The sequence below is a fragment of the Acinonyx jubatus genome, chromosome E3, assembly GCF_027475565.1.
Source record: "Acinonyx jubatus isolate Ajub_Pintada_27869175 chromosome E3, VMU_Ajub_asm_v1.0, whole genome shotgun sequence".
NCBI lineage: Eukaryota > Metazoa > Chordata > Mammalia > Carnivora > Felidae > Acinonyx > Acinonyx jubatus.
The window spans coordinates 26,603,139-26,617,562 of NC_069398.1; the positions used below are offsets into that span (position 1 = coordinate 26,603,139).

The 14,424-nt window shown below is 51.3% G+C and overlaps 2 protein-coding genes across 10 annotated transcripts in view; one reads left to right on the forward strand and one right to left on the reverse strand.

Moving 5' to 3' along the window:
* Window positions 1-3,312, reverse strand: part of FKBP6 (FKBP prolyl isomerase family member 6 (inactive)) — a 77,739-nt gene extending 74,427 nt beyond the window's left edge. For 7 of the 8 annotated variants that reach the window (XR_008294571.1, XR_008294572.1, XM_027041967.2 and 4 more), the window contains exons 1-5: window positions 3,065-3,258; window positions 2,854-2,971; window positions 2,351-2,440; window positions 1,410-1,612; window positions 70-189 (exon numbers count right to left, since the gene is read on the reverse strand). Coding sequence is in view for 6 of the 8 variants with exons in the window: in XM_027041967.2 (XP_026897768.1) it covers window positions 70-189; window positions 1,410-1,612; window positions 2,351-2,440; window positions 2,854-2,971; window positions 3,065-3,121 (588 nt within the window). In the remaining 2 variants the exon portion in view is untranslated. Of the gene's footprint in view, window positions 1-69; window positions 190-1,409; window positions 1,613-2,350; window positions 2,441-2,853; window positions 2,972-3,064 lie in introns of all 8 variants that reach the window. The other variant, XM_015078792.3, reaches the window with a different exon arrangement.
* LOC106980710 (E3 ubiquitin-protein ligase TRIM50) overlaps window positions 1-14,424 on the forward strand; it is a 45,304-nt gene that overhangs the window by 28,199 nt on the left and 2,681 nt on the right. The window contains exons 2-6 of one of the 2 annotated variants that reach the window (XM_053213220.1): window positions 2,787-3,566; window positions 9,153-9,563; window positions 12,612-12,707; window positions 13,652-13,882; window positions 13,973-13,995. In XM_053213220.1, the coding sequence (XP_053069195.1) occupies window positions 3,504-3,566; window positions 9,153-9,563; window positions 12,612-12,707; window positions 13,652-13,882; window positions 13,973-13,995 (824 nt within the window). In that variant the 5' untranslated portion in view covers window positions 2,787-3,503. Of the gene's footprint in view, window positions 1-2,786; window positions 3,567-7,124; window positions 8,401-9,152; window positions 9,564-12,611; window positions 12,708-13,651; window positions 13,883-13,972; window positions 13,996-14,424 lie in introns of those variants that run through there. The other variant, XM_027041961.2, reaches the window with a different exon arrangement.

Consider the following 14,424-nt stretch of genomic DNA (forward strand, 5'->3'; position numbering starts at 1 on the left):
ACGAGTTGCGTGCCCTTATGACTAAGCCAGGCAGGTGCCCCTAAATTTATGCTTGTGAAGCATCCTTACCCGTTTATACCTCACTTTGGCATCATAGAAACGACTTTGGCGGAAAAGATAGTTGCCAAACTCCCGTTCGGTAGCTGCCACTTTTAGGACCTTCTGAAGTGGAAACTGATCTTGTTGCTCCTGAGGAAAAAAGACAAGGACACCCAACAAGGAAACTGAAAGCCGTGACACCACAGTGCAAGTGTTCTTACAGATGTTAGGGTTTCTGCTTCAGATGACGCACTTCTGCTTACTGCTGTGTGGGTGCCAAGCACTGGGCCTGGTGCCCCTGCAGAGGTCGTCTCTGTGATGCCCGGCAGAAGACAAAGGGGGTTGCTATTGTTACTACTCCCACCATAGACACCAGAGCCACACACTGATCTCCCTCAGTCCTTCTAGAGATGCTCCCTGAAGAAGCACGGTCTCACGGAATCAGAAACTGATGGAACTTGCCAAACAGAAAGCGGGTCTCACAACCACCATTTGTCCAACAAACATTTAAGAGATTTTGGTCTGCCCGGGGCCCTACTGGCCTTCATGGCCACAATGCTGTGCCCTGGGTACAGGTCAATCACCCACGAAGTCTCTTTTTAAACACAGATGTCCTGGCCCTATCCACCCCTTCCCCCACTGAGATTCTCAATCAGTACACCAGAGGTGGGCCCCAGGCATTTGCAAGAACCAGTTTTATGGGAAGGTCAGAAAAAGGGAAGGGCCTCCCTTGAGGCAATAACAGCTTAGCTGGGGAGACATCATATCCAGGTACAAACCTGGATGGACATCTAAGGACACACATACAGGGTGGGAGAGCAGGACTGAGAGTGCATATGGCACCCACGGGATGGGTGAAGTGAGAGGCCACAAAGAAAAGACAACATCTGAGTTATGAGGGCAGCGGTCATGTGTTCCCACTTGCCTGGGACTTTCCCCATCTACACCTGACGTCCTGGTATTCCATCTAGTTAATACTCTCTTCTGCTATCAAGTATCCGGGGTTGGCCAAGAAACCATATTTCACCCTAGCTGATCACTACCGATGCTTGACTTGTTAGAAACCCAACTTAATGTTGAGAAGCCAACGTTCATGGTCTTGCAGGGAAAACGAGGCAAATGAGGACTAAAAAAAATCACCTCAAACTGCGGGTCCAGAACAAACCCAAGGCCCAGCATTGGCCTAGGACATCTGCCCATACTCAGAGGTGTACCAGGAAGCGGGGGAACTCCGCCGCCGCCACTACCACTGCCACACAGGAGCCTTGTGGTGGGACGTGGGGCAGACTATCACGATCGAGGTAGGGAAATTACCAAACACACTAGCGCATGCTATCTGTTAGTATGGATATCTGTGCTCCAGAACTTACAGCTGAAAGGGCACAAAACTTGTCTGACTCAGCGGAGTCCAGGAAGTCAAGCAGCTCAATCTCGAACAGGACAGTAGTGTTTGGGGGGATCAAGGGAGGGCAGCCCAGCGTTCCATAGGCATAGGCTGGTTTGAACAGAAACCTGGCCAGCTCTCCTCTCCGCATGCTCAGAAGGCCCAGCTCCATGCCCCAAAGTGTAATATCTGGAAGAAGGGACAAAGAATCTGAAGCTCGCCCAGCATCCTAATCCAAGGCTATCAATTTCTTTCTTCCTAAAGTCCAGATCTTTCCACAACAGACTCCGAGTGTTCTGCACTGTGGTCCCAACTCACTTTTCGCTTTTGTTTCCCCGCCACCCCCACCGTTGCCAAACCAAGACTTCCGTGGCCTCTACATCACTGCTCGTGTTCCTTCTTCCTGCAAGGAAGTTCCTGCTTCCTCACCCCACACCCAGCTTCTACCCTGCCTGAAATCTTACTCAAACTTCAAGGCTCCTTTTACATACCCCCTCCTTCATGAAGCCTTCCCTGATCTTCCCAGCTGGAATCAATTGTGGCTTCATTAAACACTCCCGCAACACTACTTACACCTCCCAGGACCTCATCCAATTCTGTGAATGCAATCAATCTCTTCCACCACGTTAGTGGAGATATTCTAATCATCTGAGTATCTCTTCTCTTTCCAGCATGAATTATGGATACTAAACCCTTGCTTGATTAAGTGTCCAGCTGACAAATGAACAAGCCCAATAGTTCTTGGGATGCAAAGGTAACCTTGCCAGGTAAACCATCTCCCAAGTACCTAGGCCTCAGGGGGAAATGCGGACAAGACCATGATTGGTGTAGCAAAGCCCGGTCTCAGAAAAACCAACTCAAGGACTCCATGCTCTGAACAGTTTCCCCAAACAATTCCTCCTTTTGTAGTTGCTAATCTCAACTTACCCTCTCCAAGTTTCATCAAGCGAGGAGTTTTCCTAAAGCAATTAGAATCAAAAGGCTTGTCCATGTGCTCCAGATATCCGGAATATTTCACTAGGACAGGAAAAAAAAATACAAGGAAAATCAAGAACATGCACCCCTCCATATCAATTCTCTGTTACAAAAAAAAAGGGAATTCGATGTGCTCAAGTCGCCTCCCACCCACAGTGATAGGAAAATCTTTGGTCAACATTTAGATGCCTGCCCTTTGGTTGTGAGATTCAAGAGCTTGGTTGTGAGGTTCAAGGGCCTCAGAATGTCCCTTGTTTACACTGGCCTCATGCAAAGGGGAGATGGGTTCCCTTGCTTTCCCTTAAAAGCCCGAATTGTAATAAAGCGAGCGGGGTCTACCCTTCTTTTGTGTGTGTTTTAAACCTAGCCTTCCCTCCCACCTTTCTAGGTATAAAGCAGAAAACACTTGATGACCGGTACTTTCACATCTCCTGCTGGGTGGCAGATGACGGTACCTAGCACGGAAGCATCGGGTGTCACCAGCTCTCCAGCACCCTCTCGGATGACATCCTTCAACACGCCCCGGTCCCCGGAAATGTCGCGCATCCTCCGACTTAACCTCTGGTATGGAGACTTGCGGGGAGAAACACAAAACCTCAGAGCGCCCCGCCTGCACCCCGACTCCGGCACCCCCTGCCCGTGGCTCCCCAAAGCCCAGCCTCTCACCTGGCCGGAAGCGTTGTCCCCTTGCAGGGCCCCCGGGTTCCGCGTGCTGCCCCCCATCGCCACGTGGCCTGCCGACGCGCACGAGCCCTCAACCCCTCGTTCTCCACCTGGCGGTGGCCCAGCCACCCCCTTTATACCCCGCCGCCCACTCCCGCCGGTGGCGTCCAGGGGCCGCGAGGAGGCGCTCAACGTTTCGCACCAACAGCTGCCAACTGCCCTGGCGCCTCCGGTGGTGCGTGGTGGATCACGTGATGGGACGTGCGACACGTGATGGGGCAGTGTGGTGCCTGATGGGGCACGTGGCGGGAACACGCGGGGCGGGACCAGGCTCGTGAAAGTGACGCGTGGGGCGTGACCGGGCAGGTGGAGGGCATGCGCGGAACTTGATGGGCACGTGACAGGGACTCCCGGAGCCGGATGTGTGCGAGCATGATGGAAGATGGGGCGGTGCCGCGCTGGGAGAGATGGAGCCCCTTGGCGGGGAGAAGTGGATCAGGAGGAGGCGCGTGAAGGGGACGCCTGTGGCAAGACGGGGCGCCGGGGGCGCGCGTGGGATGGCGCGGGAGATGGGCCACGCGGGTGGTCGGGACTGGCAGTGGCTCGGGACTTGGTGGGGTTGGGTGGGGCTTGTGGTGGGACTCGAGGCGGGAGCAGGCTGGGGAGGACGGAGTTCCAGAAACAGCCTGCTGCTGGAAGTGTGCGGCCTTGCTAAGTGGGTTACCTCCACTTTTTCAATTTTCCTCAACCTTTTCGTGCTAGAGAAATGTAGACGCAGACAGGCCTTTCAAGTCGAACAAGGCAACGTTGTCCTTCACGTTGCGGTCACTAAATCCACAGAATCCATACCTGCTCCCCGGTGGTGGGGGCGGGGGGTGCAAAGCACTAATGGCCCTTGACGTCACCCGCTCCTGCTTTTTCCCTGGGGCCTGCAGCTCTTGCCCACTCCAGGATTTGAGAGGTGGCCCCTCTTTCCTGCACCCATCATGCCTTGACTATTGGATCATTTCTTCAGCTTCTGTTTCCTAAAATCACCCCCACCTTTGTCCCACATCTCACTCCTGTTGCAGGTGGTCCCATGCCTAGTCTTCTCGACTTCTCAAAAAGAGCTGTTGGGGTGCCTGGGTGGCCAGTTGGTTAAGCGTCGGACTTCGCTCGGCTCAGGTCATGATCTCACCATTTGTGGGTTTGAGCCCCGTGTGGGCCTCTGTGCTGACAGCTCAGAGCCTGGAGCCTGCTTTAGAGTCTGTGTCTCCCTCTGTCTGCCCCTCCCCTGCTCGCACTCTTTCCTCTCTCTCTCTCAAAAATAAGCATTAAAAAAATTTTTGGGGGGGACGCCTGGGTGGCTCAGTCGGTTAAGCGGCCGACTTCGGCTCAGGTCATGATCTCACAGTCCGTGAGTTCGAGCCCCGCGTCGGGCTGTGTGTTGACAGCTCAGAGCCTGGAGCATGTTTCAGATTCTGTGTCTCCCTCTCTCTGACCCTCCCCCGTTCATGCTCTGTCTCTCTCTGTCTCAAAAATAAATAAACGTTAAAAAAGAAATTAAAAAAAATTTTTTTTAAGTGCTATAGAGCGTTTTTCAATTATTTTGTCTCTACGTCCTTATCCTCCCTTTTCTCTTCAACCCACCTCAGTACCACTTTCCCCTGCTCCATGTCACCAAGACCGCACTTCATGTTAAATCCATAAGATAGTCCTGTGTCCTCAGATTCCTGGACTCTTGTCAGCATTTGATGAAGTTGGTTCCTCTTTAAATGCTTTTTGTCCTCTTCTGTATCAGTTTCCTATCGTCACTATTGATTACTACAGATTTAGCTGTTCTGAGCCACAGATATTTATGATTTCGTGTATTTGTCATCAATTTTGTAGGTCAGAGACACCAGCCAGTCTCAATGAACTAAACTCAAGGCCTCAGCCTTAATACAGGCTCTGGGGAAGAATCTAAAGCTCATCCATGGTGGTAAACCTAGATCCTTGTGGCTCTACACCTGAGGTCCCCACATCCTTGCTGTAAATTGGCCAGAGGGTCACACTCCACTCACAGAGGCCTCTCTCCCGTCCTTGTTCGTGGCCTTTCTACACATTGGAGTTAGCAACAGCATGCCGAATCTTCTCAGTCTTCGTGATTCTTGCCTGAGAAAGTTCTCTAGTGTTCAGGGTCAAATGGATCTGCTTCCATATTTTGATTTTCTTCCTGTCTGTCTGGCTGTCTCTTCTCAGTCATCTTCTTGACCTGTATACACTAACAACCTCAGGGCCCTATCCTTGGACCCTTGCCCTTCCCTGTTTTTAAGTTTTTTTTTTTCTTTTGATTTTGAGAGAGAATGTGTGAGAGAGCACACAAGCTGGGGAGGGGTAGGGGGTGGGGGACAGAGGATCTGAATCAGGCTCTGCTCGGCAGAGAGTCTGAGCTGAATCAGCAAAGAGTCTGATGTGGGGCTCGAACTCATGAACCGTGAAATCATGACCTGAGCCAAAGGCAGATGCTTAACTGACTGAACCACTCAGTTCTCTGTTCTTCTTCTTCTCTGTTCTTCTTATTTTTTAATGTTTATTTACTTTTGGGAGAGAGAGAGGGAGACAGGATCCGAAGCAGGCTCCAGGCTCTGAGTTGTCAGTACAGAGTTGTACTGGGGCTCAAACCCATGAACTGTGCGATTGTGACCTGAGCCAAAGTCCGGAACTTAACCGACTGAGTCACCCAGGCGCCCCAGCCCTTTTCTATTCTAATCCCAGAGAGATCCCAGCCATTCCCACAAGTTTAAATATGTGATGTAAACAGGTGGTATATACCTGGCCAGCCTAAGGCCTCCCCTGCACACTAGACCTCCAGGCTCCTGTGCTCAATTGCCTTTTTCGGTGGTTCTCAAAGTGTAGTCCCCAGACCAGCAGCAGTGTTGTCTGGAAACTTGTTAAAAATGCAAATTCTTGAGCCTATCCCTGTGCTCCTGAATCAGAAACTTTGGCTAGAGCCCAGAAGTCTGTATTTTCACAAGCACCCCGAGTAATTCTGTTGTTTGCTGAAGTCTGCAGACCACTGCTACTCAGGTGTCCTTGGGCATCTGACTCTAGATTTCCCAGGTACATTTTACCTTGATCTTTTCCTTATCAGCCTTCACGATCCATCCACTCAGGCGCTAACGTTACTCTGATCCATTATCTACAAGTGGCCGGAGTGGTCTTTTAAAAATATGTCAGATGATATTCCTTTGCCTTAAAATCCTCCTATAGCTCCCACTGCCCTTGAAATTCAATCTGAACCTTTGCCCTGCTCCAGGGCCCTCTCTGCCAGCCCCTCTGACCTGTTCTCCTGGTGTTCCCTCTCACTACGCTCCAGCTACTTAGATTTTCTCTAGTGTATCTTCTAAATACTGGGCTCTTTCTAGCCTCAGAGCCTTTGCATTTGCTGCCCAGGCCTGGTCTGCCCTCTTGTAGTTTTTCAGGCAGTTGGCATGTTTGTATCCTTCGGGTCTCAACCATCCATCCTCAAAGACACTGTGCTGCCCCTTTCTAAAGGATCTAAAGCCCATTCATGTTGGTAAACCTAGATCCTTGCAGCTCTACACCTGAGGTCCCCACATCCTTGCTGGGAATTGGCCAGGGGGCCACACTCTGCTTGCAGAGGCCTCTCTCCCGTCCTTGTTTGTGGCCTTTCTGTCCCTCAAACAACCTATTCCCTCCTGCCATTCTTTCTCAGCACATTGTTTCCTTCCTGCATCACATTAAATACTATGATGTTTTCTTGTTGATGATCCTACCTCACTCCTACTACGGTTATATTACGAATTTTGAAAGGACAAAAACCTCATCTGTCTTGTTCCCTGATGTTTCCCTAATGCTCAGCTTGCTGCTTGACACATATCAGGTGCTCCATAAATGTTTGTTGAATTAACAAATCAAATTAGCCTTCAATATGCCTGTGCCAGACTTTGGTCTTGCTTGTCATGGGGTAGAGATGGCCCCTACTGGCAGACAGGGATGCTTAGGTCTCTGGGAGTTGTGGCTTACTGGTCTAGAGCTCCTTGGTTCTTTCCTTTGGTTTTTTTTTTTTGGTGTTTATTTATCTTGAGAGAGAGAGAATCCCGAGCAGGCTCTGCACTGAGCACAGACAGAGCCTGACTCGGGACTTGAACTCATGAACCATGAGATCATGTCCTGAACTGAAATCAGTAGTCAGACGCTCAACCAGCTGAGCCACCCAGGCGCCCCTTGAGCTCCTTGTTTCTTAACACTCCTGGAGAACTGCTTCCATCTCCTCCTTTTCAAATCGGTAATTTTTTTATCCCACCTCCATGATATGCGTAGCATTTTCTGACTGTAATATTTATTAACTGCATAAAGAAATGTCGTTAGGGACACCTGGGTGGCTCAGTCGGTGAAGTATCTGACTCTTGACTTCAGGTTCAGGTCGTGATCTCACGGTTGGTGGGATCGAGCCCCACGTTGGGCTTTGTGCTGACCGCGTGGAGCCTGCTTGGGATTCTCTCTCTTCCTCTCTCTCTCTGCCCCTCCCCTATTTGCATGTGCACACTCTCTCAAAATAAGTAAATTAGCTTTAAAAAAAAAAAAAAAGGCATTGAACTCCTAAACCTTTGAAAGGCTTTGTATAAAAAGGTTCCCAATTCAATGGTATTGAGTAATGGTATTAATGGTATTCAATTGTATTGGAAGCGAGACACGAAAGAGCACAACCTAGATTATTCTGTTTATTTGAATGTCAAAATAAAGCTATGTAAATCTATGATGACAAGAGTTAGGGGAATAGCTATCCTTGCCAGGGGCTTCTGACTGGAGAACACATAGTGTCTTCTGGGTGCTGGAAACATTCTGTGTGTTGATCTCGAGGGTGAGTAAATGTGTGAAATGTGTACATTAAGTGTATAGTTAAGATATGCATACTTTACAGAGGTCCTGCCTCAAGAAGTTGAATAAATAAAAATGTCTTCAAAAAAATAGATTCAGAAAGAGTTGTGTGTCAAAACATGAATCCACTCCTGTTTGGGGTCTGTAAGGTGTGGCTGGGGGACCACTCCTCTGTCTCCCCCGCTTCCCCGAAGTGTGGCCAAGGTGAGCGTCTGAATGTTGGAATTATCAACGTTGCCAGCTGAAGGAGGCTGCCTCCTCCGTCTCGTGATGTGGCCCAGTTTCCACCTGATTCTGGGTGACCTTGAGGACATGGGAGTGTTGCTGGGAAAGGGGAGGAGGAAAGGGGCAGAGACAAAGGGTGGAGCAGGCGGTCAGCTACAATCCCCACATCTCTTAGTGCCTCTGTCCCAACCTGGGGAGAAGAGAAGGTAGAGCAGATCCAGCGAACGTCTCAGTGGATTGTGAGAAAGCAGGTAGTTCGTTGTGGGGGCCCTCCCTGGGTCCATGGCCAACTTGCACCTGGTGCTTGTCCTCTCTCAGTGCCGATCATTTTGCACAGGGAGTGGGTGCGAATTTAGGAGGCTACCCTCCTCGGTCTCCGACTCTCCAGAACAGTGTTGTTAAGACAGCACTCTCTGCTTTAGAATGACCTTGGGGAGGGAGGGTGCTATTGTAAATGCAGATTTCTGGGGCTCACTGAATACGTGTGAGGGGCTGACGCAGGAATCGGTTGTAATTGTGCTTCCAACAGTTGCTCGCCAGTTTTGAGGACTGATCTAGAAGGTGGCAAGGACCTTTGCTTGTTTTTGCTGTCCAGTTCTGAGTCAGTACGCCTACTGCGGCTGGAGGGCGCATTGTTGGTGTCACTCCAGATGACCCAGCAGACGGCCCCTTTTGTGTTTACCTACAAATTGGGGTGAAAAATGTAGAAGCCTGTATCTACAAGTGATTCCCCCCCAATTAAGCCCTTTATTTTAAAGATAGGAAAGGGGCACCTGGGTGGCTCAGTTGGTTAAGTGTCCAACTTTGGCTCAGGTCATGATCTCAAAAATAAATAAATTAAAAAGAAAATAAAGATAGGAAATAGGCCCAAGGTCATAGGCATTGGGATTGGAATCCAGGACTGGAGACCCTAAGGCGCTCTAACTTCCCAGTGGCACTTGGCGGGGGGATTGGAGGCACAGTGTGGAGGGAACATACTTGAGAAAGCTGCCCTGTGTTCTAGCCGGCACCGTGGATGGCGTGGCAGGTGAGCGTGCCCGAGCTGGAGGACCGCCTTCAGTGCCCCATCTGCCTGGAGGTCTTCAAGGAGCCCATGATGCTGCAGTGCGGCCACTCCTACTGCAAGGGCTGCCTGGTGAACCTGTCCCACCGCCTGGACTCGGAGCTCCGCTGCCCAGTGTGCCGGCAGGAGGTGGATAGCAGCAGCTCCCCGCCCAACGTCTCTCTGGCGCGGGTGATCGAAGCTCTACAGCTCCCCGGGGACCCGGAGCCCAAGGTCTGCCAGCACCACCGGAACCCGCTCAGCCTCTTCTGTGAGAGGGACCAGGAGCTCATCTGCGGCCTCTGCGGCCTGCTGGGCTCCCACCAGCACCACCGCGTCACGCCTGTCTCCACCGTCTACAGCCGCATGAAGGTGGGCTGCGAGGCTGCTGCGGGGGGGGGGGGCGCCCAAGGAGCCCAGCTCCTGCGCTCTCTGGCGCCATCGCCTGGCACAGAAGGGTCCCAGGCCAGGATGCCGGTGCCCTGCAGCCCTGTCCTGGAGCTGAACTCTGTAGAGTGTGTTCTCAGCAGCTCCAATCTCCAGGTACTGGGCACTGCAGACAGGCATGATGGAGAGTCCTTGTGGAGTGCTAGCCCCTTCCCTCGCTCGGTTTTTCTTCGCAGCTTTCATCCATTTTTTGAGTGCTCTTCCAGACTCCACATGAGGGAAAGCACTTTGTTTCCTTGGGTATTTTCATGCCTAGAGCCATGACTAGCATGTAGTAAAAGCTCAAAATGTATTTGTGGAAACAGTGGATTCCTGCCCTCATGAACTTAGATTTAGCACGTCATTATTTAAGATGAATAACGCTGATCTAAGATTTATGAAAGGTGGGGTTCTCACTATATTTTACAAATGAGGCTCAGAGAAGCCAAGGGTCTTAACCCAAGGTCATACAGCTTGTCGGTGGCAGAGGTAGGACACAAACTGGCCAGTTTTCTTTCCACTGCCAACAGATCAAAAGAGGCAGGAAGGATCCTGGAAAGTGAATTCTTATAGGGCACCTGGCAGAGTGTTTGGGAGGAAGGGAGAGTAAAGGTAAGGAATGACAAAATACAGGTGATAGGGGTGGGGAAAAAGAAAGAGCATCCAGATATGAAGGCAGAGGAGTCCCCTGTCACTGTTCCTGGGATTTCCTGGCTGAGTGAGCAGCTTTTCTTTGTTCTTGGAACCCTGGGAGACAAGTATGAAATGTGCACAGGACCAGCCAGGCCATCCACCAGACCCTCTGACCCACAGACATGTGCTTGGCACTTAACCTGTGCTAGATATGCTAGAACACATGGTACAATAGTGGGTAAGTGGTTTGGCCTGCCCCGGGGAGCTCACAATCTGGGAGTCTGACGGTCCCCATGTGTTGGGTGCTACCATCAAGGTTAAATACAGGCAGTTGTGAGGCCATCTGGACTGTAGCTCCTGCATGCTCTCAGGTAGTCAGGGAAGGTTCTCTGGAGGAAGTGGACTACTAAACCAAGATCTGAACCACAAGGAGGACGTGGTAGGAAAAAAAGGGGAGGAAAGCATTCCATGTATAAAGACAGCCCTGCAAAAGATCAGGAGACCTATTTGAAGAATTATAAGTTGTTCTGTCAAGCTCTGGAGAGAGGTAAGCAGGAGCCAGGTCTTGCAAAGGCTTCTGTGAAATGTGAAGGGATCTGTAGTTTATTCAGAGGACCATCATGGTGGGGTCTCCGGAGGGTTTTAAGCAGAGTGGTGATGTGGTCCAAACACTGCTGGGGGGTAGACTGGAGACTGAGGCTGGGGATAAAAGATTGGGAGAATTACATATGGGTGGTAATTGAGGCTACGGGAGTGGAGAAGACCAATCAGGAGAGTCTGCAGAGTGATAGGGAAGATACGGACGATGCCCCCAAAGGACACCAGGGTTTAAGATTCGGGTAGAGAAAGAACCCCAAAAAAGGACAGAAAGAATCAGCAGAGGGAACAGGAACACTGGCTGAATACGACCTCCTGGAGATCAGGACAGAGCGTTTTAATGAGAACAAGATCACTTGTGTGAAATGCCTGCTGAGGATTGGAAAGAGTCTGTTAGGTTTAGCAGTAAGAATTGATTATCTTGGCAAGAGTCGTTTCAGTGGAGTGTGGGAGGAGGAAGCCAGATTGCAGTGCAGCGAGATCGAGAGCCTGTGTTTTATTAGCCCCGGAGAGAAGGAGACACACAGGAGCTCACTCATCATTTCTGGCTTGGAGCCGGGGACGGCTTGGGTCCTGGTTTTGGATGTGGCTGTTTGTGATCCCAAGACTCTTTGCTGTGATGCCACTAAATTATGTTCCTTTATTAGATCCCTTTTATGCATGCCTGTTGTCCTCCTGTTGATTGAGATCTTGAGATTGTTTATTTGTGTGTTTCTGTTTACTCTCACTGTGACCCAGTTGATGAAAAGAACTAATCCCATCTCTCTCTGCCTCAGGAGAGTTCCTACTGGAATTTCGTTCTCGGGCTGTTATGAGATCTTCTGATGTCTTGTTTTCCAGAGCAAGACTCTGTGTCCATTTATCCCTACACTGGTTTTATTCTTTACTCTGCTCCTTTCCTGAAAGCCTCTTGTGGCTGATTTCTTTTTTTCTTTTCCTTAAGTTTATTTATATATTTTTGGTAATCTCTATACCCAATGTGGGGCTTGAACTCACAACCCCGTGATCATCAGTTGCCTGCTCTTCCAACCGAGCCAGCCAGGCACCCCTCTTGCTGCTGACTTCTGCTTGGGAACTGTCTAAGCCAAAGACTTGTACGCTCCATGGGCACAAACCAGCACCACTCGAGTAGTGCAGCTGGATGGGAGTCTAGGTGGTCCTGGTTGAATCTTTAAGACTCCGTCAGATTTGGGGCCGGGAAGGCCATCAGAAGTGCGTTTACTTCAGCCTGGGGAGGCCCAAACCTGCCAGCGATTGAGTTAGGTCTTTATAGGGATTGGGGAATCCCCAGGTATAACCTGGGCTACTGTATGCACCATTGGCCTCACTTGGGAGTCAGCCTTTTTGTGATGCTCTTGATCACATGCCCACTGATTCTAGATCTGCTGGTGACCAGTTTATGTGGTCATCCAGCGTTCTGTTCAGGGAGTGTGGGCTTCAGACCGGTCATCGCCCCCCTTGGATGTTGTGTGGTGACTTCCAGGTAGTTGTAACAACATTTAGGGTCTGTCTCCATGTCCTGCAGAGGAATGACCTGGAGATCCTTTTCTGTCTGGGTAATTCCTGCCCTCGATGTGGAATATTCTTGAATAATTTCACCTGTTTTGGAGTCAGGAGTACCCGGGTAGCCCTTTCCCTGGTTCCACTGGGAGTGCTTGTGGCCACTGGGATGTCCCCTGGATGGGTGAAGCCCAAGGCTGGCCCCAAGGAGCTGAAAGCGTGCAGGGGTCAGCTACTCATGAGGCCGTGGTACGTTGCCTCCAGGAGGAGCTAGCGGCTCTCATCTCTGACCTGAAGCAGGAGCAGAAGAAGGTGGATGAGCATATTGCCAAGCTGGTGAACAACAGGACCCGGATTGTCGTGAGTGCCCTTTCCCTCTGTCCCCTTAACCCTGGGGCTGGTCACCTTCCCTTTCCTGCAGAGCCCAGTTGTGATTTGTCCTTTACAGAAATCCATGCTTTCATATAAAGCCAGAATTCAAAGCATTGCAGGGTGGAGTGGGGAAAGGGCAAATCCCCTCAGGGGAATCAACTCAGTTGTCAGGACTCTGTCCAAATTGGCTGTGTCCCTCTTGTCCTTGGGACTGAGATAACACAGAACCTAAGTACCAGATGTAAACAGCTCAAAGTGTGGGCATGACTCTCTTGCCCCCACCCCCACCCCCCCCCCCAACGCCTGACTCGCTGTGTCTGCTTGACCTTGACAGTCTGTGGAGCCTGCCCAGTAGCTTGGAGCAGAGTGTAGAAACGCCTGAAGCCCTTGGTGGCTTTCTGCTTTTCCTGAATGACAGGCACATTGGGGCTGCAGGCATGTGGAGCCTAGGCCCTGCAGGCAGTTGTGAAACAGAAGCAGGAGACCCATGTCCCCTGAGGGTCCTCTTGGTTAACCTTCCTCAGCCTGACAGGGAGGCTGAACTCAGGGTTACACAGGGAATCTGGCTCTCTGAAGTCTGCCCTCCCAGGGCCTTTCAGACCTTTTCCAGTTGTGGAACCCTGTACTGAAGCAAAATCTTACTTGCACGTTTAATAGTTAGGACCGAAGAAAGCAGAGCCACTGTGTTTGAAATGGGTGCTGGGGCCCAGTCTGTCCCCTGCCTGTATTGCTGTCCCCCGTGGCCACACGGGGGGTGCCCAGGCACAGTGTGAACAGCGCACGAGTCAGCCTGCAACTCAAGTACTAGAACCAGCTCAGATTGGAAAAGCCCAGGAAGGCCTAAGCTGCCTGGGCCTGAGGACACGGGGGTCAGCCGGAAGCAGGCAGTTCTGGCTGAGGTTCTGGCCGTGACCAGCCCCTTCTCCTCCCAGAATGAATCTGACGTCTTCAGCTGGGTGATCCGTCGCGAGTTCCAGGAGCTGCACCACCTGGTGGATGAGGAGAAGGCCCGTTGCCTGGAGGGGTTGGAGGGTCATACCCGTGGCCTTGTGGCCTCCCTGGACATGCAGCTGGAGCAGGCCAAGGGCACTCAGGAGCGGCTGGGCCAGGCTGAACGTGTGCTCGAGCAGTTCAGTAATGAGAGTCACTATGAGTTCATCCGGGTGAGTGGACAAGGGAGTGTCACCCACGCCCAGGTCCCCAGGGTCCCAAGAGCCTCCCCCATGCCTTAACCCACCTGTCTTGTTTTCCAGAAGTATCACTCCACGGCCTCCAGGTAATAACCTTGGAGGGAGCTCTCAGCTTGGATCTGGTGGCTCCTCTACCCTACTTCCTGCCTGTAGCTGCACCAGTGCCTTGTCAGCAGCTGTCCATATCTGGCTGTGTACTGAGCCCAGGGAACAGGGAGATGAAGGTCATGTCCCTGCCTTTAAGGGTCTCAAAGACTGGTGGGAGGCAGATGGTGAACTCCGGTTACATCACTGATCACTGTGGGTACTTAAGACCAGAGAAGTTCACACGGGCTACAGAAATAACAGGAGGAGGTGACTGAGGTTGGGGGCGGGGCGGGGGGGGGGCGGGACTGGCGAAGATGGCAGGGGGTGAGCTTAGGGCAGAGGACAGGTGTTGGCCAGGTAAGCAGAGTGGGGAAGGGTCATCTGAAAGGCTCAAGTGTGCAGACTTGGGAGAAATGTGAACTCAGTAC